The following is a 22,622-nucleotide window of genomic DNA, read 5'->3' as shown; positions in this document are numbered from 1 at the left end:
CGGCTCCCAGCACCCCATCTGCCCCGTACCCTCCCGGGGGGGACCCCAGAGCCGCAGCACCGCAGGGAGTTGGGGGGGGGGCAGGCTGGGGGCCCCCCCCAAAAAAGTGGGGGGTCAGGCCACGGCCCCTGTGCCCCCCCGGGACAGGCAGGACCCGGCGCCGCGTCACCACTGCAATTTTATTGCATGACTCTTAAAAATAAAGGGAAAAGGTACCGCGATGGAGACCAGGAGAGATTGGGGGGGGGGATGTCGGGGGGGGGTGTCAAGGGGGGCTGTTCCCCCCCCCAATCCCATTAAAACCAGGAGCGTGGGGGCGGGGTGCAGCCAGGTGCCCCCACCCGGGCCTGGGAGAACCATCCTGGAGAGAAATGCCCTGGTGGGGCCCAAAACCGCCAATCCCCGGTTACCCCCCGTGCCGGGAATGGGGTCCCCCATTGGGAACTGGGGGGTCCCGTGCTGTGATTGGGGGTCCCCCACTGGGAACAGGGATCTTCACGCCAGGAATGGGGAGGTCCCATGCCGGGAATGGGATCCCCACGCCAGGAATTGGGGGGGATCCCGTGCCGAGAACGGGGGGTCCTGCGCCGGTAACGGAGTCCCCGTGCCAGGAATGGGGTCCTAGACCGGGAACGGGGTCCCATGCTGGGATTGGGGGGTCCCAGGCCGGGAATGGGGATCCCCACGCCAGGAATGGAGGATGGGGGGGAGGGGGGAGTGCCGTGCTGGGAACGGGGTCCCCCCGCCCACCCTTACGAGTCCGGCTGGCGCTCGAGCTCCCGCAGTTCGTCCTCCAGCGCTTTCCTGCGCCCCAACTTCTCGAGCTGCTCGCGCGTGGGCTGCTTCAGCTCGCCGGCGTCGAGGCGCTGCCGCAGCTCCTCCACCTGCCGGAGCTTCTTCCTCAAGTTCTTGATTTTCCGGCTCTTCTCCGAAGCCTGGCTCTCACCGTCGGTGCCGCAGGCCGGCTGCGGCGCGCTGCCCATGTCCCCCGGCAGCCCCGCGGCACCGCCGCCCAGCGAAGCCTTCTCCAGCGCGGGGATGAGTCCGTCCACGTCCCGCTCGCCTTTCTCGCTCTTCTCCTGCTGCTGCTTCCGTTTTTCTTTGCGTTTCAAGTTCCTTTTCGCCGCTTTGGACAGTCCGGGCTCGCCGCCCTCCGCCTTGCCGGGCCCTTTGCCGGGCGGCGTGCCGGGCGGCGCGGTGGCTGCTTCCAGGTTCAATCCCGGCGGGAGTTCGGGTTTGCTCCGGAAGAATTTGACATATTTGTTCTCGTATCTGCATGGAACGAGAGTGCGTGAGGGGAATCTGCTGGGATGGGGCCAAGGAGATCCCAGAGGCACCAGGATGGGGCTGGAGACACCGGGATGCGGCCAAGGAGATCCCGGATGGGGCTGAGGTCCTGGGGTGGGGCTCAGGAGATCCAGGATGGGGCTGAGATCCTGGGGTGGGGCTGAGGAGATCCAGGATGGGGCTGGAGACACCGGGATGGGGCCAAGGACATCCAGGATAGGGCTGGAGACACCAGGATGGGGCCAAGGAGATCCAGGATGGGGCTGGAGACACCGGGATGCGGCCAAGGAGATCCAGGATGGGGCTGAGATCCTGGGGTGGGGCTCAGGAGATCCAGGATGGGGCTGGAGACACCAGGATGGGGCCAAGGAGATCCAGGATAGGGCTGGAGACACCGGGATGCAGCCAAGGAGATCCAGGATGGGGTTGAGATCCTGGGGTGGGGCTCAGGAGATCCAGGATGGGGCTGGAGACACCAGGATGGGGCCAAGGAGATCCAGGATAGGGCTGGAGACACCGGGATGCAGCCAAGGAGATCCAGGATGGGGTTGAGATCCTGGGGTGGGGGCCGAGGAGATCCAGGATGGGGCTGAGATCCTGGGGTGGGGGCCGAGGAGATCCAGGATGGGGCTGAGATCCTGGGGTGGGGGCCGAGGAGATCCCAGGATGGGGCAGAGATCCTGGGGTGGGGCCAAGGACATCCAGGATGGGGTTGAGATCCTGGGTTAGGGGCCAAGAAGAAGCAGGATGGGGCTGGAGACACCGGGATGCGGCCAAGGAGATCCAGGATGGGGCTGAGATCCTGGGGTGGGGGCCAAGGACATCCAGGATGGGGCTGAGATCCTGGGGTGGGGGCCAAGAAGATGCAAGATAGGGCCAAGGAGATCCAGGATGGGGCTGAGATCCTGGGGTGGGGCCAAGGAGATCCAGGATGGGGCTGAGATCTTGGGCTGGGGGGCGAAGAAGATGCAGGATGGGGCTGGAGACACCGGGATGCGGCCAAGGAGATCCAGGATGCGGCCGAGGAGATCCAGGATGGGGCTGAGATCCTGGGGTGGGGCCCAGAAGATGCAGGATCGGGCCAAGGAGATCCTGGGGTGGGAGCCAAGGAGATCCCAGTGCAACGGCACAGACACTGGGATGGGACTGGAGACACCGGGATGGGGTCAGGGAGATCCCACTGCAACGCCAGAGGCACCAGGATGGGGCTGAGGAGACCTCAGTGCGGTGCCAGAGAACATGGGATGGGGCTGAAGAGATCCCTTTGCAGCTGCCGGAGACACTGGGATGGGGCCAAGAAGATCGGTACGGCCTGGATCCACCCGGGATCGGTACGGCCTGGATCCACAAGGACCTGCTCCACACCGATACAGCCCAGACCTACCCGGGATCGACCCAGCCCGGATCCACACAGGACTGAAATGGCCTGGATCCGCTTGGGATGGATCCGGCATGGATCTGCTTGGACCCACATGGGGTGGATCCAGCCCGGATCTGCTCGGGATCGATATGGCCTGGATCCACACAGACCCACTCAGGATTGATCCACCCGGAGCAACCCGGGATGGCTCCGGCAGAGCCCACCCCGCACTTACACCGGCACCTCCTCCTGCGGCACGTAGCCCTCCCGCACCCGGCGCTGCTTCCGCCACGTCCCGTCCGGGCGCTGCGTCGATGCGATGTACTTCCCTGCCGAGAGCCCGCACTGTCAGCCGGCACTGCACGCGACCCACGGCACCCCACGGCACCCCAGGACACCCCACACAGCCCCACAGGGACCCCATGGGACCCCAGGACACCCCACACAGCCCCACAGGGACCCCACAGCACCCCATGGGACCCCAGGACACCCCACACAGCCCCACAGGGACCCCAGGACACCCCACAGGAGCCACAGAGGAGCCCCAGGCACCCCACATAGATCCCACACGGAGACCCCAGAAGAGCTGCAAGCACCCCACAGGCACCCCAGGATACTCCCTGCACCCCACAGGGACCCCAAAACACCCGATCGGGACCACAAGGAGACCCCAGAAGAGCCCACATGACCCACAGGGACCCCCAGAGCACTCCATGCATCCCACAGGAACCCCAAGACACCCCCCACGGACCACATAGAGAACACAGAGGAGCCCCGGGTGCCCCACAGGGACCTCATGTACCTTACAAGGACCCCAGAACACTCCATGCACCCCATGGGGACCCCACGACACCCCATAGGCACTACATGGAGACCCCAGAGGAGCCTCAAGCACCCCACAGGGACCCCACAACACCCCGTGCAGCCCGCAGGGACTCCAGGATACCCAGCAGGTACGCCACAGAGACCCCAGAGGAGCCCCAAGCGCCCCATAGACCCCAGAGGAGCCCCAAGCGCCCCATAGAGACCCCAGAGGAGCCCCAAGCGCCCCACTGGGGCCCCAAGCGCCCAACAGGGACCCCAGGGAAGACTCAAGCGCCCCAGAAGAGCCCCAAGCGCCCCAAAAGAGCCCAAGAGGAGTCCCAAGTTCCCAACAGGGACCCCAGGGGAGCCCCAAGCGCCCCACAGGAGACCCAAGAGGAGCCCCAAGCGCCCCACAGGGACCCCAGGGGAGCCCCAAGCGCCCCACAGGAGCCCAAGAGGAGCCCCAAGCGCCCCACAAGGACCCCAGGGGAGCCCCAAGCGCCCCAGAAGAGCCCAAGAGGAGCCCCAAGCGCCCCACAGGGAACCCAGGGGAGCCCCAAGCGCCCCACAGGAGCCCAAGAGGAGCCCCAAGCGCCCCACAGGGACCCCAGGGGAGCCCCAAGCGCCCGCCCCGCCCCGCCAGGACCCCTGGCCGCTCCCCCGGAGGCCCCGCCCCGCTCGCCCCCGCCGGTGCCGCTCCCCCCACGCCGCGGCTCCGGCCGCGCTCACCGGTCTCGTCCGTCACATAGGGAGTCGCCATCTTGCGCGCGTCGCTCACTTCCGGTTCTTTGGATCCCGCCCCGGAAGTGGTGGCAGTGCCGCGCTCAGGGTGGGGGCGGGGCTGCGAGAAATGGGCGGGACTGGTCGAGGGGGCGGGGCCACGTACAATGGGATCCGCGGAGGGGCGGGGCTAAGCGCGAGGGGGCGGGGCTAATCAAGGGGCGGGAGTAATAAAGGGGCGTGGTTAGTCAGAATGAGTATTACGTGGGATTGGGCGATGTTTAAAACGGGGGCATTGCTTATCGTAAAGGAGGCGTGGCTTAACGCAGAGGGGCGGTGATTTGTGCGTGAATGGGCGGGGCTACGCAAAGAGGGGGCGTGGCTGTGGGCTACAGACCATGGGAAGAGTGGCTGTAAAGCTGTCTGGAGGAGGAGAACCTGCGGGTGAGGGTTGACAGCGGTGGCCCAGGGGGCCAAAAAGGCCAATGGCATCTCGGCTTGGATCAGAGCCGGCGTGGCCAGCAGGGCCGGAGAGGGGATTCTGCCCCTGGACTCGGCACTGGGGAGACCGCACCTCGAATCCTGTGTTCAGTTCTGGGCCCCTCGCTCCAGGAAGGATGTTGAGGTTCTGGAGTGTGTCCAGAGGAGAGCAACGGAGCTGCGGAAGGGGCTGGAGAACAAGTGTGACGAGGAGCGGCTGAGGGCCCTGGGGGTGTTGAGGCTGGAGAAGAGGAGGCTGAGGGGAGACCTTATTGCTCTCCACAACTGCCTGAAAGGAGGGTGGAGAGAGGAGGGCGCTGGGCTCTTCTCCCCAGTGACGGGGACAGGACAAGGGGGAATGGCCTCAAGCTGTGCCAGGGGAGGGTCAGACTGGACATCAGGAAGAGATTCTTCACCGAAAGGGTCGTGGGGCCCTGGCAGAGGCTGCCCAGGGAGGTGGGGAGTCCCCGTCCTGGAGGGGTTTAAAAGACGGGGAGACGAGGCGCTCAGGGACGTGGTTTAGTGGCAGATGGAGCGGTTGGACTCCATGATCCAAGAGGCCTTTTCCGGGGCTCGAAGGGGCGGGGCTACTCGCTAAAGGGGCGTGGCTGTGTGAAGGGGCGGGGCTACGCGGGAGGGGCGGGGCTCAACGCGGATGGTTGAGGCCATGAATGAACGGGCGTGGTTATATAAAGGGTGTGGCTTCGCTCGGGGATGGGCGTGGCTTTGAGTCAGCGGGCGTGGTTATGTAAATGAAATGTGGTTTCCTGCCCAACCCCAGCCCCCCCCCCCCCCGCACGTGCAGCCGGTGCCGCCTCCCCCCCCCCCCCGACGTCACCGGGACCGGATCGGCCACGAACGGGATGTACGGGGGGACGGGACGGGCGGAACGGGGCTGTGTGGGGCAGAACTGGGGCAGAACGGGGCTCTGTGGGGCAGAACCGGGGCGGAACGGGGCTCTGTGGGGCGGATCGGGGCTCTGTGGGGCAGAACCGGGACAGAACGGGGCTGTGTGGGGCAGAACCGATTCAGAACGGGGCTCTGTGGGGCAGAACCGGGGCGGAACGGGGCTGTGTGGGGCAGAACCGATTCAGAACGGGGCTGTGTGGGGCAGAACCGGGGCGGAACGGGGCTCTGTGGGGCAGAACAGGGGCAGAACGGGGCTCTGTGGGGCAGAACCGGGGCAGAACGGGGCTGTGTGGGGCAGTAAGGGGGCAGAACGGGGCTCTGTGGGGCGGATCGGGGCTGTGTGGGGCAGAACCGGGGCGGAACGGGGCTCTGTAGGGCAGAACCGGGGCGGATCGGGGCTGTGTGGGGCAGAACCGGGGCAGAACGGGGCTCTGTGGGGCAGAACGGGGCTGTGTGGGGCAGAACCGGGCAGTAAGGGGGCAGGACCGGGAAGTACCGGGCTGTACGGGGCAGGACCGGGCAATACTGAACTCCGATCGAGTTGTACCGGGCAGAACCGGGCTGTGCGAGGTCATCCCGGGAAGTACCGGGGCTGTAAAGGGGCAGAACCGGGAAGTACGGAGCGTAGGGGGTAGAATTGGGGCAGATTCGGACCATACCGGGCAGAACGGGGCCGTTCCAGGAAGTACCGGGCGGGGCGGGACCGTACCGGGGCAGAACCGGGGCAGAACCGGGGCAGAACCGGGCTGTGGGTACCGAATTGTGCTCTATGGGGCGGAACCGGGGTCTGTGGGGCAAAACTGGGGCAGAACCGGGGCAGAACAGAGCTCTGTGGGGCAGAACTGGGGCAGAACTCAGCTCTATGGGGCAGAAGTGGGGCACAAAAGGGCTCTGTGGGGCAAAACAGGGCTCTATGGGGCAGAACCGGGGCAGAACAGAGCACTGTGGGGCAGAACTGGGGCAGAACAGGGCTCTATAGGGCAGAACCGGGGTAGAACAGGGCTCTATGGGGCAGAACGGAGCTCTATGGGGCAGAACTGGGGCAGAACAGGGCTCTATGGGGCAGAACAGGGGCTGAACAGGGCTCTATGGGGCAGAACGGAGCTCTATGGGGCAGAACCGGGGTAGAACAGGGCTCTATGGGGCAGAACGGAGCTCTATGGGGCAGAACCGGGGCAGAACAGGGCTCTATGGGGCAGAACTGGAGCAGAACAGGGCTCTATGGGGCAGAACAGAGCTCTATGGGGCAGAACGGAGTTCTGTTGGGCAGAACTGGGGCAGAACAGGGCTCTATGGGGCAGAACTGGAGCAGAACAGGGCTCTATGGGGCAGAACAGGGCTCTATGGGGCAGAACAGGGCTCTATGGGGCAGAACCGGGGCAGAACTGTCCCTTTCTGCCCCCCAGCGCAGCCATGGAGGGCGACAGCCTCAGTCCCCCCGAGTTCGCCCACCTGCAGCGCTACATGGAGTGTGAGTGGGGGTGAACACGCGTGTGCGGGACACGGTGTGGGGTGAACACGCGTGTGTGCGGGATATGATGTGGGGGTGAACACACGTGTGCGGGATATGGTGTGGGGTGAACACGCGTGTGCGGGACACGGTGTGGGGGTGAACACGCGTGTGCGGGATATGATGTGGGGGTGAACACACGTGTGTGGGATATGATGTGGGGTGAACACACGTGTGCGGGATATGATGTAGGGGTGAACACGCGTGTGCGGGATACGATGTGGGGTGAACACGCGTGTGCGGGATATGATGTGGGGGTGAACACGCGTGTCGGTGCCTCCGTGTGCAGACAGCAGCCGGCGTGTGCAGGACGTGCTGCAGGATTTCTCCTCCCGGGGTGAGGTGAGACCCCCCCTGCATCCCCCCCAGGGGTATATATATGGGGTGGGGGGGGGGCAGCACCCTGACCCCCCCCCCACTGTACCCCCAGTTTTTGGATCTCGAGGGGTTCCGTCTTTTCCTCCGCGCGTACCTGGAGGTCGAAGATGTCCCCGAGGAGCTGTGCCATCAGCTCTTCGCTTCGTTCCGCGGCGCTGACGGCGGTGAGGATTTGGGGGGATATTGGGGGGCACGGGGGGGGTCTCCTGGGGATCCTAGGGGTGTCACAGGGGGTCTCTTGGAGGTCTAAGGGGGTCTCGGGCAGGACTCGGGGGTCCCATGGGGTCTCCTGGGGCGCACGGGGGGGTCTCAGGGGCATCACAGGGGTCTCTTGGGGGTCTCAGGGGGTCTCGGGCAGGACTCGGGGGTCCCATGGGGTCTCCTGGGGCGCACGGGGGGGTCTCAGGGGCATCACAGGGGTCTCTTGGGGGTCTCAGGGGGTCTCGGGCAGGACTCGGGGGTCCCATGGGGTCTTCTGGGGGTCTCAGGGGGTCTCTTGGGGGTCTCAGGAGACCTTGGGCAGGACTCGGGGGTCCCATGGGGTCTCCTGGGGGTCCCAGGGGGGTCTCAGGGGTGTCACAGGGGTCTCTTGGGGGTCTCAGGCAGGACTTGGGGGTCCCATGGGGTCTCCTGGGGGTCACAGGGGTCTCTTGGGGGTCTCAGGGGGTCTCGGGCAGGACTCGGGGGTCCCATGGGGTCTCCTGGGGGGTCTCAGGGGCTCTCGGGCAGGACTCGGGGGTCCCATGGGGTCCGGGAAGTCTCGGAGGGGTCTCGAGGGTCCCATGGGGTTCCCATGGGTTCCTGGGGGTCTCATGGGGTTCCCATGGGGTCTCGGGGGGGTCTCAGAGGTGTCTCAAGGGTCCCATGGGGGTCCCATGGGGTCCGGGGGGTCCCGGGGGTGTCCCAGGGGGGTCTCGGGGGGGTCTCATGGGGGTCCCATGGGGTCTCGGGGGGGTCTCATGGGGGTCTCGGAGGTCCCATGGGGTCCAGGGGTCTCGGGGGGGGTCTTGGAGGGTCTGACGGGGGTCTCGGGGGTCCCATGGGGTCCTGGGGGTCTCGGGGGGGTCCCATGGGGTCTCGGGGGTCCCAGGGGTGTCTCGAGGGGGTCTCGGGGGTCCCGTGGGGTCGGGGAGGTCTTGGGGGTCCCGGGGGTCTCGGGGGGTCCCGGGGAGGTCTCGGGGGTCCCATGGGGTCCCGGGGGGTCTCGGGGGTCCCGGGTGTCTCGAGGGGGTCTCGGGGGTCCCATGGGGTCCAGGGGTCTCGGAGGGGTCTCGGGGGGTCTCTGGGGTGCCGGGGGTGTCTCGGGGGGTCTCTGGGGTCCCGGGGGGTCTCGGGGTGTCTGACGGGGGTCTCGGGGTCCCCCAGAGCCCGCCCTGGTCTGCGTTGCCGATGTCTCCTGTTCCCTCTCGCTGCTGGAGCGCGGCCGCCCCGAGGACAAACTGGAGTGTGAGGGGGGGCCGGGGGGGATTGGGGGGCTATGGGGGGGGGGGTGCTGGGGGGGGGCTGGGGGGTCACCTTCCCCCCCTGTGCCCCCCACAGTCGCCTTCAAACTGTACGACAAGGACGGGAATGGGGTCCTGGACAGTGCGGTGAGGGGGGGGGGAAATTGGGGGGGCTGAGGGGGGGGCGATGGGGGGGCTGTGAAGGGGAGGGGGGGCTTGGGGGGAAAGAGGGGGCTGAGTTGAGGGGGTTGAGAGTTGGGGGGCGTGGAGGGGAGGGGGGGCTTTAGGGGGGAGAGGGATTAATTTGGGGGCTATGGAGGGGAGGGGGGGCTTTGGGGGGGCTATGGAGGGGGAGTGGGGGGACTGCAGGAGATGGGGGGGCTTTGGGGGTGTCATGGGGGGGGCTTGGGGGGTACTGTGTGGGGCAGGGGGGGCTGTGTGGGGCAGGGGGGGCTTTGGGGGTGCCATGGGGGGAGTGGGGGGCTTGAAGGGGGTTGTGTGGGGCAGGGGGGGCTTTGGGGGTGCCATGGAGGGGGGGTTTTGGGGGGGGTCTATGTGGGGCTGGGGGAGCTCAGGGGGGGCCATGTGTGGGGGGGGAGCTCTGGGGGGGGCGTGTGGGGCGGTGGTGGATCTTGGGGGGGCCGTATGGGGTGGGGGCAGCTCTGGGGGGGCTTTGGGGGGCGGGGGGCGCTCTGGGGGTGCCATGGAAGGGGGGGTTTGGGGGGGTCTATGTGGGGCTGGGGGAGCTCGGGGGGGGCCGTGCGGGGTGGGGTGGGGCTCTGGGGGAGCTCTGGGGGGGCCGCGTGGGGCTGGGGGGGCTCTGGGGGGGCTCTGGGGAGTGGGGGTTCACAGCTGCCCCCCAGGAGGTGGAGCGCATCGTGGCTCAGATGCTGCGGGTGGCTCAGTACCTGGACTGGGACGTCACTGAGCTGCGGCCGGTGAGGGGGGAGCCCCCGCAGAGCCCCCCCAGAGCCCCCCCAGAGCCACAGCCCCCCACCCTGCACCCCCCAATCCCCACATCCCATACCCGATCCCTGTGTCCCCCCAATCCCTGTGTCCCCCCCAATCGCCACATCCTATACCCCATCCCTGTGTGTCCCCCAATCCCTGTCCCCCCCCCCAAATCCCCACATCCCATACCCCATCCCTGTGTCCCCTCTAAATCCATGTGTGTCCCCCTAATCCTCACATCCCATACCTGATCCCTGTGTCCCCCCAATCCCTGTGTCCCCCCCAATCCTCACATCCCATACCTGATCCCTGTGTCCCCCCAATCCTTTTGTCCCCCCAATCCCTGTGTCCCCCCCAATCCCTGTGTCCCCCCCATTCCCCACATCCCATACCCCATCCCTGTGTCCCCCCAATCCCTTTGTCCCCCCAATCCATGTCCCCCAATCCCTGTGTCCCCCCCAATCCCCACATCCCATACCCGATCCCTGTGTCCCCCCAATCCCTTTGTCCCCCCAATCCATGTCCCCCCAATCCCTGTGTCCCCCCCATTCCCCACACCCCATACCCGATCCCTGTGTCCCCCCAATCCCTGTGTCCCCCCCAAATCCCCACATCCCATACCTGATCCCTGTGTCCCCCCAATCCCCACATCCCATACCCGATCCCTGTGTCCCCCCAATCCCTGTGTCCCCCCCAATCCATGTCCCCCCAATCCCTGTCCCCCCCCTCAATCCATGTCCCCCCCAATCCCCACACCCCATACCCGATCCCTGTGTCCCCCCAATCCCTGTGTCCCCCCAATCCATGTCCCCCCAATCCCTGTGTCCCCCTCAATCCATGTCCCCCCAATCCCCACGTCCCATACCCGATCCCCTGTGCCCCCCCAACCCCTGTGTCCGCCCCCGCTCCCCACACCCCATCCCTGCCCCCCCATTCCCCCCCCCGGGGCCCCCCCAGATCCTGCAGGAGTTGATGCGGGAGGTGGACGCGGACGGCAGCGGAACAGTGTCTCTGTCGGAGTGGCTGCGCGGGGGGAGCACCGCAGTGCCGCTGCTGGTGCTGCTGGGGCTGGAGACGGTGAGGGCCGCACCGGCACCGGGGGGACCCCCAAACCCCGGGGCACCCCCAAACCCCCCCGGCTCTGCTCCCGCAGCACCTGAAGGAGGACGGACGGCACCTGTGGCGCCTCAAGCAGTTCAGCCGCCCCGCGTTCTGCAACGTCTGCCGCGGGCTGCTCGTGGGGCTGCGCAAGCAGGGGCTGCGCTGCACCCGTGAGCGGGATTGGGATTGGGATTGGGATTGGGTGGGATTGGGATTGGGATTGAATGGGATTGGGTGGGATTGGGATTGGGATTGAATGGGATTGGGATTGGGATTGGGATGGGATTGGGATGGGGTGAGATTGGGATGGGGTGGGATTGGGATTGGGTGGGATTGGGATGGGATTGGGATGGGGTGGGATTGGGATGGGGTGGGATTGGGATGGGATTGGGATTGGGATGGGATTGGGATGGGGTGGGATTGGGATTGGGATGGGATGAGATTGGGATTGGGAATGGAGTGGGATGTTCTCTGCCGCGGGCTGCTCGTGGGGCTGCGCAAGCAGGGGCTGTGCTGCACCCGTGAGCGCGGTGGGAGTGGGATTGGGATTGGGTGGGATTGGGATTGGGATTGGGATTGGGATTGGGATTGGGATTGAATGGGATTGGGATTGGGATTGGGATGGGATTGGGTGGGATTGGGATTGGGATTGAATGGGATTGGGATTGGGATGGGATTGGGATGGGGTGGGATTGGGATTGGGATGGGGTGGGATTGGGATTGGGTGAGATTGGGATGGGGTGGGATTGGGATTGGGTGGGATTGGGATGGGATTGGGATGGGGTGGGATTGGGATGGGGTGGGATTGGGATGGGATTGGGATTGGGATGGGATTGGGATGGGGTGGGATTGGGATTGGGATTGGGATGGGGTGGGATTGGGATTGGGATTGGGTGGGATTGGGATTGGGATTGGGAATGGAGTGGGATGTTCTCTGCCGCGGGCTGCTCGTGGGGCTGCGCAAGCAGGGGCTGTGCTGCACCCGTGAGCGGGGTTGGGATTGGGATGGGATTGGGATTGGGTTTGGGATTGGGATTGGGATTGGGATTGGGATTGAATGGGATTGGGATTGGGATTGGGATTGGGATGGGATTGGGTGGGATTGGGATTGGGATTGAATGGGATTGGGATTGGGATGGGATTGGGATGGGGTGGGATTGGGATTGGGATGGGGTGGGATTGGGATTGGGTGAGATTGGGATGGGGTGGGATTGGGATTGGGTGGGATTGGGATGGGATTGGGATGGGGTGGGATTGGGATGGGGTGGGATTGGGATGGGATTGGGATTGGGATGGGATTGGGATGGGGTGGGATTGGGATTGGGATTGGGATGGGGTGGGATTGGGATTGGGATTGGGTGGGATTGGGATTGGGATTGGGAATGGAGTGGGATGTTCTCTGCCGCGGGCTGCTCGTGGGGCTGCGCAAGCAGGGGCTGTGCTGCACCCGTGAGCGGGATTGGGATTGGGATGGGATTGGGATTGGGTTTGGGATTGGGATTGGGATGGGGTGGGATTGGGATTGGGATTGGGATGGGATTGGGATGGGGTGGGATTGGGATTGGGTGAGATTGGGATGGGATTGGGATTGGGATGGGGTGGGATTGGGATTGGGTGGGATTGGGATGGGATTGGGATGGGGTGGGATTGGGATGGGGTGGGATTGGGATGAGATTGGGATTGGGATTGGGATTGGGATTGGGATGGGATTGGGATTGGGATTGGGTGGGATTGGGATTGGGATGGGGTGGGATTGGGATTGGGATTGAGATTGGGAATGGAGTGGGATGTTCTCTGCCGCGGGCTGCTCGTGGGGCTGCGCAAGCAGGGGCTGCGCTGCACCCGTGAGCGGGGTGGGATTGGGATTGGGATTGGGATTGGGATTGGGATTGGGATGGGGTGGGATTGGGATTGGGATGGGATTGGGATTGCAATGGGGTTGGGAATGGGAATGGGATTGGAATGGGATTGGGATTGGGATTGGAATGGAATGGGATTAGGATGGGATTGGGAATGGGATGGGATTGGGATTGGGAATGGGATTGGGATTGGAATGGGATTGGAATGGAATGGGATTGGGATGGGATTGGGACTGGGAATGGAGTGGGAATGGGAATGGGATTGGGGATGCAGTGGGAATGAGATTGGGGATGGAATTGGGATGGGGTGGGATTGGGATGGGATACGAATGAGATGTGGGGTGGGAATGGGGATGGGATTGGATGGAGTGGGATTGGATATGGGATTGGGATGGGGTGGGCAGAGAATGGGGAGACGGACAGGGATGGGATGGGCACAGGGATAGGGCAGTGATAGGGCCGGGGCTGCTTGAATACAGATGTTGCAGGAGTTGCCCCTCCCCAGCTGTGCTGCCCCCCCTCCAGCTGTGCAGCCCCCCTCCAGCTGTGCTGCCCCCCCTCCCCAGCTGTGCAGCCCCCCTCCAGCTGTGCCCCCCCCCCCAGTGTGCAGGTTCACCGTCCACGAGCGCTGCGCCCGCCGCGCCCCCCCGAGCTGCATCAGCACCTACGCCAAATCCCGCCGGGAGGCCGCCGTGAGTCCCCCTGCGACGTCTGTCTGTTTGTCTGTCCATCCGTCCATCCACCCATCCATCCATCCATCCATCTATGTCCATCCATCCACCTCCTTGTCCGTCTGTCTGCCTGCCTGTCTCTCCATCCGTCCGTACATCCATCCATCCATCCATCCATCCATCCATCCGTCCATCCATCCATCCGTCCATCCGTCCATCCGTCCATCCTCCCACCTATTCGACCAACTGTCTGTCTGTCCGTCCGTCCGTCCATCTGTCCATCCACCAACCTGTCCAACTGACTGCCCGTCCGTCCGTCCGTCTGTCTGTCCGTCCTCCTAACAGGGGGGAAACGGGGGTTACACGGGGGGGTCGGGGGGGTGACCTGGGGTATGGGGGGGGGTGACAGGAGGGTGACAGAGGGTCCGGGTGGGGGTGGGGGGGTGACATGGCGGGGGTGGAGGGGGACACGAGGGGGTGATAGGGGGGTGACAGAGTGATGGCAGGGGGGTGATGGGGGGGGTGACAACAGGGGGGTGACAGAGGCTGATGGGGGGTGACGATAGGGGGGTGACAGGGGGTGACAGGGGGGTGACGACAGGGGGGTGACAGGGGCTGACGGGGGGTGACAAGGGGGTGACGACAGGGGGGTGACAGGGGGGTGACGGGGTGACGATAGGAGGGTGATGAGGGGTGATGGTGACGATAGGGGGGTGACAGGGGCTGACGGGGGGTGACGAGGGGGTGACGATAGGGGGTTGACGACAGGGGGGTGACAGGGGGGTGATGAGGGGGTGATGAGGGGGTGACGGGGTGTGACGGGGGGTGACAGGGGGGTGACGGGGGGGTGATGAGGGGGTGACGACAGGGGGGTGACGGGGGGTGACAGGGGGGTGACGACAGGGGGGTGACGACAGGGAGGTGACAGGGGGGTGATGAGGGGGTGACGGGGTGTGACGGGGGGTGACGGGGGGTCCCACGCAGGTCCAGGCGCACGTGTGGGTGTTGGGGGGCTGCGCCGCCGCCCGCTGCGCTCAGTGCCAGCGGAGGATCCGGAGCTTCCAGAGCCTGACGGGGCTGCGCTGCGTCTGGTGCCACCTCAAGGTGGGGGTGTCCCACCCCCCCCCATCTTCCTGCCCCCCCCCCCCGCCCCCCATGTCCCCCCCCTCACCCCTCTCTGCCCCCCCAGATCCACGAGGAATGCCAACCCCTCGTCCCCAGCGCCTGCGATTGTGGGGTGCTGCGGGATCACATCCTGCCCCCCGCTTCCATCTGCCCCGTCCTGCTGGTGAGGGATTGGGGGGGACACGGGGGGACCCCCGGGGGCTGTGAGCCCCCCCCAGGACCCCCCCATCATCTCGGGGTGCCAGCAGGAGAGGCAGGAGGACAGCCAGCGGGACGGCACCGATGACACCCCACAGCTCTTCACCACCCCCGAGGGGCAAGCGCTGCGCGTGAGGGGCACCCCAATACCCCTGACCCCCCCCCAGGGTCCCCCCAATCCCCTGTGTGCCCCTAATATCCTTCCATGTCCCCTCCAAGTCCTCAAATCCCACCCAATGCACACTCCCCCAATCCCTCTATGTACCCCAAATCCCTCCATATCCCCCCAATCCCTCCATGTACCCCAAATCCCTCCATATCCCCCCAATCCCTCCATGTACCCCAAATCCCTCCATGTACCCCCAATCCCTCTATGTACCCCAAATCCCTCCATATCCCTCCAATCCCTTTATGTACCCCAAATCCCATGTCCCCCCCAGTCCATATCCCCCAATCCCTCCATGTACCCCCAATCCCTCTATGTACCCCAAACCCCCTGTCCCCCAGTCCATGTCCCCCCAATCCCTCCATGTACCCCAAATCCCTCTATGTACCCCAAACCCTGTGTCCCCCCCAGTCCATGTCCCCCCAATCCCTCCATGTACCCCAAATCCCTCTATGTACCCCAAACCCTGTGTCCCCCCCAGTCCATATCCCCCCAATCCCTCCATGTACCCCCAATCTCTCTATGTACCCCAAACCCTGTGTCCCCCCCAGTCCATATCCCCCCAATCCCTCCATGTACCCCCAATCTCTCTCTGTACCCCAAACCCTGTGTCCCCCCAGTCCATGTCCCCCCCAATCCCTCCATGTCCCTCCAATCCCTCCATGTACCCCAAATCCCATGTCCCCCCCAATCCCTCCATGTCTCCCCAATCCCTCTATGTACCCCAAACCCCGTGTCCCCCCCAAGTCCATATCCCCCCAATCCCTCCATGTACCCCCAATCCCTCCATGTACCCCAAATCCCATGTCCCCCCCAGTCCATATCCCCCCAATCCCTCCATGTACCCCAAACCCCGTGTCCCCCCAGTCCATATCCCCCCAATCCCTCCATGTACCCCAAATCCCGTGTCCCCCCAGTCCATGTCCCCCCAATCCCTCTGTGTCCCCCCAATCCTCCATCTCCCCCCAAATCCCTCCATGTCCCCCCGAATCGCTCCGTGTCTCCCAAGTCTCTCCATGTCCCCCCCCAATCCCTCTGTGTCCCTCAATTCCATGTCTCCCCCAACCCCCCTGTCCCCCCAGTCCCTCCGTGACCCCCCAAATCCCCCCAATCCTGTGTCCCCCCACCCCCACAGATCAGCCCTGTGCCCGACACCCACCCGCTCCTCGTCTTCGTCAACCCCAAAAGTGGGGGGAAGCAGGGCGAGAGGTGAGGGGGGGCACAGGGCGGGGGTGAAGGGGAAGGGGGGGGCCAGGGGGGACAAAGGGTGCCCCCCCAAACCCCCCCCTGCCGCCCCCCAGCTCTCCTCTGCCCCCCCCCAGGGTGCTGCGCAAGTTCCAGTATCTGCTGAACCCCCGGCAGGTCTACAACCTGCAGCGGGGGGGGCCCGCAGCGGGGTGAGGGGGGGGTACTGGGGGCACTGGGGGCACTGGGGGGCACTGGGGGCACTGGGAGGTACTGGGAGGCACTGGGGGGCTGAGGGGGGGCACTGGGGACCCGCCCTGGGGCACTGGGGGGGCACTGGGGGAGCACTGGGGGGCTGAGTGGGGGCACTGGGAGGCACTGGGACGTACTGGGAGGCACTGGGGGGCACTGGGAGGTACTGGAGGGCCAAAGAGGGGAGCTGGAGGGCTGGGGGGGGAGCACTGGGAGGTACTGGGGGACACTGGGGGGCACTGGGGGGCTGAGGGGGGGCACTGGGAGGCACTGGGAGGCACTGGAGGGCCAAAGAGGGGAGCTGGAGAGCTGGGGGGGGGCACTGGGGACCCGGCCTGGGGTGAGGGGGGGGCACTGGGGGGCACTGAGGGGCTGAGTGGGGGCACTGGGAGGCACTGGGGGGCACTGGGGAGCTGAGGGGGGGCACTGGGAGGTACTGGGGGGGTCTCAGCTTCCCCCCCCCCCCCCCCAGGCTCAGTTTTTTCCGGGTGGTGCCGGATTTTCGGATCCTCGTTTGCGGTGGAGACGGCACAGTGGGATGGGTGCTGGACGCCATCGGTGGGAGAGACACCCCCAAACCCCCGGAACCCCCCCAAATCCCCTGAACCCCCCCCGGACCCCCTGAACACCCCCCAAACCCCCTGAACCCCCCACCAAACCCCCTGAATCCCCCCCGGAACCCCTGAACCCCCCCCGGAACCCCTGAACCCCCCCCCCAAACCCCCTGAACCGCCCCCAAACCCTCTGAACCCCCCCCAAACCCCCTGACCCCCCCGGACCCCCTGAACCCCCCCAAATCCCTTGAACCCCCCCCAAATCCCCTGAAACCCCCACAAACCCCCTGAACCCCCCCAAATCCCCTGAATCCCCCCCAAATCCTCTGAACCCCCCCAACCCCCTGACCCCCCCCAGTCCCTGTGACTCCCCCCCTCTGCCCCCCCCCCCCAGGCCATGCTGCCCCCCCTGAACCCCCTTATCTCCCAAGCCCCCCCCCCCCGTGCCCCCCCCTGACCCCCCCTCTTTGCAGACAGAGCCCCCCCTCCCCGCCGCCCCCCCCCTGGCTGTGCTGCCCCTGGGAACAGGGAATGACCTGGGACGGTGCCTGCGCTGGGGGGGAGGTGAGGGATGGGATGGGATGGGATGGGATGGGATGGGATGGAGGGGATGGGATGGGATGGGATGGGATGGAGGGGATGGGATGGGATGGGATGGGATGGAGGGGATGGGATGGGATGGGATGGGAGGGGATGGATGGGATGGATGGGATGGGATGGGATGGGATGGGATGGAGGGGATGGGATGGGATGGGATGGGATGGGATGGGATGGGATGGGATGGGATGGGATGGGATGGGATGGGATGGATGGGATGGGATGGGATGGGATGGGATGGAGGGGATGGGATGGGATGGGATGGGATGGGATGGGATGGGATGGATGGGATGGATGGGATGGGATGGGATGGGATGGGATGGAGGGGATGGGATGGGATGGGATGGGATGGGATGGGATGGGATGGGATGGGATGGGATGGGATGGGATGGGATGGGATGGGATGGAGGGGATGGGATGGGATGGGATGGGATGGGATGGGATGGAGGGGATGGGATAGGGTGGGATGGGATAGGGTGGGAGGGGATGGGATGGAGGGGATGGGATAGGGTGGGATGGGATGGAGGGGATGGGATGGATGGGATGGGATGGAGGGGATGGGATGGGATGGGATGGGATGGGATGGGATGGGATGGGATGGGATGGGATGGGATGGGATGGAGGGGATGGGATAGGGTGGGATGGGATGGGATGGGATGGAGGGGATGGGATAGGGTGGGATGGGATAGGGTGGGAGGGGATGGATGGGATGGATGGGATGGAGGGGATGGGATGGAGGGGATGGGATGGGATGGGATGGGATAGGATGAATGGGATGGGATGGAGGGGATGGGATGGGATGAATGGGATGGGATGGAGAGGATGGGATGGGATGGAGGAGATGGGATGGAGGAGATGGGATGGGATGGAGAGGAGGGGCTGGAGAGGAGAGGAGGGAATGGGATGGGGTGGGATGGTGAGGAGGGGAGAGGAGGGAATGGATTGGAGAGGAGAGGACCGGGTGGAGGGGATGGATGGGATGGAAAGGAGGGGAGGGGTGGGATAGAATGGAATGGAGAGGAGAAGAGGGGATGAGAAGGGATGGGATGGATGGGGACATGGGCTGGGGTTCCTCCAGGCTCCCCACAGCCGCACCCCACTCTCCCTTAGGGTACGCGGGACAGGATTTGGTCCCGATCCTGCGGGCGCTGGAGGAGGCGACGCCGGTGCTGTTGGATCGGTGGCGGCTGGAGGTGCTGCCGGAGCACCCCGACACCGCGGGGGACCCCGTCCCCCAGGACATCATCAACAACTACTTCTCCGTCGGAGTGGTGCGTGGGGGGGGGGGGACACAACGAGGGGGGACGGACATGGGGAACCCCCCCCACACCCCCTGCCAGGACCTCCCCCCCCCCCCCTCTCTGTGCCCCCCCAGGACGCCTCCATCGCCCACCGCTTCCACGTCATGCGGGAGAAGCACCCCGAGAAGTTCAACAGCCGGTGAGGGGGGACAGGGCCCCCCAAAAGCCCCCGTGTCCCTCCCTGTGTGTCCCCCCATCACCTGTGATCCCCCCCATGTCCCCCCAATCCCTCAGTGTCCCCCCAAATCCCTCTGTGTCCCCCCAAATCCCTCCGTGTGTCCCCAATCCCCACAATCCATATCCCCCCAATCCCTCCGTGTCCCCCCAACCCCTCCGTGTCCCCCCAAATCCCTCTGTGTGTCCGCACTCCATGTCCCCCTAACCCCCCCACGCCTCCCCCCCCAGCCCCCCATGTCCCCAGTCCATGTCTCCCCAACCCCCCTATATCCCCTCTGGTCTCCCCATGTCCCCCCCAATCCGTGTCCCCCCCCAATCCGCCTGTGTCCCCCCGTGTCCCCGCAGCCCTCTGTGTCCCCACTCCACGTCACCCCAACCACCCCGTGTCCCCTCTGGTTTTCCAATGTCCCCCCCCGCCTCAATCCTTCCGTGTCCCCTCTGTCCCCCCTAATCCCTCCATGTCCCCCCCCAATCCCTGTCCCCCCTAAACCCCCCCAGGATGAAGAACAAGCTCTGGTACCTCGAGTTCGCCACCTCCGAGTCCCTCTTTGCCACCTGCAAGAAGCTCAAGGAGAGCCTCAGCGTGGAGGTGAGGGGTCCCCCCAACCCCGACCGGGCTCTGCACCCCCATAACCTCCCCCCCCCATAACACCCCCCCCCCTCCCCAGTGCTGCGGGACCCCCCTGGAGCTGAGTGGGACTCTGGAGGGATTGGCGGTCCTCAACATCCCCAGCACCCACGGAGGCTCCAATCTTTGGGGTGAGACCAAGCGGGTCCCCGGGGAACCCCCAAAGCTGACCGGAGCCATCACCGACCCCGAGATCCTCAAGACCTGCGTGCAGGGTGGGTGAAGACCCCTCTCCCATCTTTTTCCCCCCCACCCCTTCCATAGCATCCCGACCGTTCCCTTTCTCTTCCCTTCATCTCCAGATGTGAGCGATGGGCGCTTGGAGGTGGTGGGTCTGGAGGGGGTCCTGGAGATGGGGCAGATCTACACGGGGCTGAAGAGCGCGGGCAAGCGGTTGGCGACCTGCACCGAGATCACCCTGCGGTGAGGAGGGGGCTGAGCTTTTGGGGGGGTGGGGGGTGGGAAATGGTCCCATCCGCAGAGGAGAGGTCAACAGCTTCACGTCCGCTTGGAGATCCATCACACTTAGTGTCCCCCCAACGGTCCGTCCTGGGACCGCTTCAACTGATGGCACAGACAGTGAGACGGAGGGGACCCTCAGCGAGTTTGGGGGTGACACCGCGCGGAGGGGTGCGGTTGTCGCACCGGAAGGATGGGATGGATCCAAAAAGGACCTGGATAGGCTGAGGGAGTGGGGCTGGAGAACCTCAGGAGGTTCAACCAAGCCAGAGGCGACCCCTGGGTTGGGGCGATCCCTGATTTCGGTACAGGATGGGGGATGATGGGATGGAGAGCCCCGAGGAGAAGGACTTGGGGTGATGGTCGATGAGAAGCTCGAAAGGAGCCACGATGTGCGCTCACAGCCCAGAAACCAACGGTGTCCTGGGCTGTGTCCAAAGCAGCGCGGCCAGCAGGGAGGGAGGGGATTCTGCCCCTCTGCTCCTCTCTGGGAGACCTCAGCTGGAGGATTGGGTCCAGTTCTGGAATCCTCAATGTAAGAAGGAGATGGAGCTGTTGGAACGGGTCCAGAGGAGGCTCCAAGGATGCTGCGAGGGATGGAGAACCTCCTGTGCGAGGACAGGCTGAGAGAGTTGGGGTTGTTCAGGAGAAGAGAAGGCTCTGAGGAGATCTCATAGTGACCTTCCAGTACCTGAAGGGGCTCCGGGAAAGCTGCGGAGGGGCTCTGGATGAGGGAGTGCAGAGAGGGGATGAGGGGGAATGGTTTTGAGCTGAAAGAGGAGAGATTGAGATGAGATCTTAGGGAGAAATTCTTCATTTTTGAGGATTTTGCCCAGAGCAGTGGTTTCTGCCCCATCCCTGGAGGGGTTCCAGGCCAGGTTGGATGGGGCTTTGGAGCCCCTGATCCAGCGGGAGGTGTCCCTGCCCATGGCAGGGGTGGCACTGGATGGGTTTTGGGGTCCCCTCCAACGCACCTCTCGGTTCCACCGTCGTTCCAGGACGCTGAAGCCGCTGCCCATGCAGGTGGATGGGGAGCCCTGGATGCAGCCGCCCTGCACGGTACCTGCGCCCCCCACCCCCAAAGCCTGGGCTTCTGGGGGGACCCCCAGGGTGTTGGGGACACCCCCAGGGTGTTCGGGACCCCCCCAGAGTGTTGGGGACCCCCCCAGGTGTTGGGGACCCCCCCAGAGTATTAGGGACCCCCCAGGGTGTTCAGGACCCCCCCAGGGTGTTGGGGACCCCCCAGAGTGTTGGTGACCCCCCAGAGTGTTCGGGACCCCCCCAGAGTGTTGGGGACACCCTAGAGTATTAGGGACCCCCCCAGGGTGTTGGGGACCCCCCAGAGTGTTGGGGACCCCCCCCGAGTATTAGGGACACCCCCGAGTGTTGGGGACCCTCCCAGGGTGTTGGGGACCCCCCAGAGTGTTGGGACCCCCCCCAGAGTATTAGGGACCCCCCAGGGTGTTGGGGACGCCCCCAGGGTGTTCAGGACCCCCCAGAGTGTTGGGACCCCCCAGAGTGTTCGGGACGCCCCCAGAGTGTTGGGACCCCCCAGGGTGTTCGGGACCCCCCCAGAGTGTTCGGGACACCCCCAGGGTGTTGGGACCCCCCCCAGAGCGTTGGGACCCCCCAGAGTGTTCGGGACACCCCCAGAGTGTTGGGGACCCCCCAGAGTATTGGGGACCGCCCAGAGTGTTGGGACCCCCGAGGGTGTTGGGAACCCCCCAGAGTGTTGTGGATCCCCCCAGGGTGTTGGGGACCCCCTAGAGTATTAGGGACCCCCCAGAGTGTTGGGGACACCCCCAGAGTGTTGGGACCCCCCCAGGGTGTTGGTGACCCCCCCAGGGTGTTGGGAACCCCCCCAGAGTGTTGTGGATCCCCCCAGGGTGTTGGGGACCCCCCAGAGTGTTGGGAACCCCCCAGAGTGTTGGGGACCCCCCAGAGTGTTGGGGACCCCCCCCCAGGTGTTGGGGACCCCCCCAGGGTCCCACCCCCCCCCTTCTCTCGCAGATCCGGATCACCCACAAGAATCAGGTGCCGATGCTGATGGCTGCGCCCCCCCCCCTCCTCCGGCTTCTTTGGCCTCAAGAAGGGCCCCCCCGAAATCTGAGGGGGGGGGAGGAAATTTGGGGGACCCCCCCCTCCCCCCGAGCTGCACCCGCACAGGGGACACCAACCGAACCCCCCCTCCCCGGGTGTCCCCGGCACCCAGGGGGGGGCTGAGATGGGGGGGGGGGAGGCTGTGCAAGCCCCCCCCCCAATTTATTGCCCCCCTCAATTTATTGCCCCCCCAATTTATTGCCCCCCCCCTCGATTTTAAGTGCCTCTCGCAGTAATAAAGCCGATGGTGGAACGGGCGCTGATTGTGCTGAATGTGGCCCCCCTGCACCCCAAAAGCTGCCCTGGGACCCCCCCAAACACCTCCCAGCACCCCAAAAGCTGCCCTGGACCCCCCCAAACACGTCCCAGCACCCCAAAAGCTGCACTTGGACCCCCCAAACACCTCCC

At 65.4% G+C, this 22,622-nt stretch overlaps 2 protein-coding genes across 2 annotated transcripts; one reads left to right on the top strand and one right to left on the bottom strand.

The window, feature by feature from the left end:
• Positions 1-250: 250 nt before the first annotated feature.
• On the bottom strand, positions 251-4,287 carry PYM1 (PYM homolog 1, exon junction complex associated factor). Its single transcript, XM_054051501.1, has 3 exons — positions 4,181-4,287; positions 2,883-2,976; positions 251-1,272 (listed from the first exon to the last, which is right to left on the bottom strand). The coding sequence occupies exons 1-3, from the start codon at positions 4,209-4,211 to the stop codon at positions 753-755; spliced, it is 645 nt and encodes a 214-aa protein (XP_053907476.1). The 5' UTR covers positions 4,212-4,287; the 3' UTR covers positions 251-752.
• A 1,190-nt stretch (positions 4,288-5,477) lies between these two features.
• DGKA (diacylglycerol kinase alpha) lies at positions 5,478-22,331 on the top strand. The gene is given in 25 exon segments (XM_054051458.1): positions 5,478-5,516; positions 6,967-7,031; positions 7,360-7,412; positions 7,501-7,612; positions 8,814-8,894; positions 8,988-9,037; positions 9,754-9,828; positions 10,799-10,918; positions 10,995-11,112; positions 13,405-13,493; positions 14,457-14,576; positions 14,662-14,760; positions 14,846-14,926; positions 16,097-16,170; positions 16,284-16,358; positions 16,871-16,956; positions 17,430-17,516; positions 18,660-18,820; positions 18,925-18,989; positions 19,526-19,616; positions 19,696-19,870; positions 19,958-20,078; positions 21,113-21,173; positions 22,125-22,169; positions 22,171-22,331. Coding segments are annotated over 24 exon segments (2,151 nt in total). The 5' UTR covers positions 5,478-5,516; positions 6,967-6,973; the 3' UTR covers positions 22,225-22,331.
• Positions 22,332-22,622: the final 291 nt, after the last annotated feature.

The sequence above is a fragment of the Cuculus canorus genome, chromosome 29 (assembly GCF_017976375.1).
Source record: "Cuculus canorus isolate bCucCan1 chromosome 29, bCucCan1.pri, whole genome shotgun sequence".
NCBI lineage: Eukaryota > Metazoa > Chordata > Aves > Cuculiformes > Cuculidae > Cuculus > Cuculus canorus.
The sequence above is the reverse complement of the archived record's forward strand: the minus strand, read 5'-3'. Positions and strand labels throughout refer to the sequence as shown.

Coding starts and splice junctions, on each gene's coding strand:
- PYM1 (XM_054051501.1), bottom strand. CDS start 4,211: ATGGCGACTCCCTATGTGACGGACGAGACCG. Junction 2,977..4,180: donor CTATGTGACGGACGAGACCG/GTGAGCGCGGCC, acceptor GGCTCTCGGCAG/GGAAGTACATCGCATCGACG. Junction 1,273..2,882: donor CCGCAGGAGGAGGTGCCGGT/GTAAGTGCGGGG, acceptor CGTTCCATGCAG/ATACGAGAACAAATATGTCA.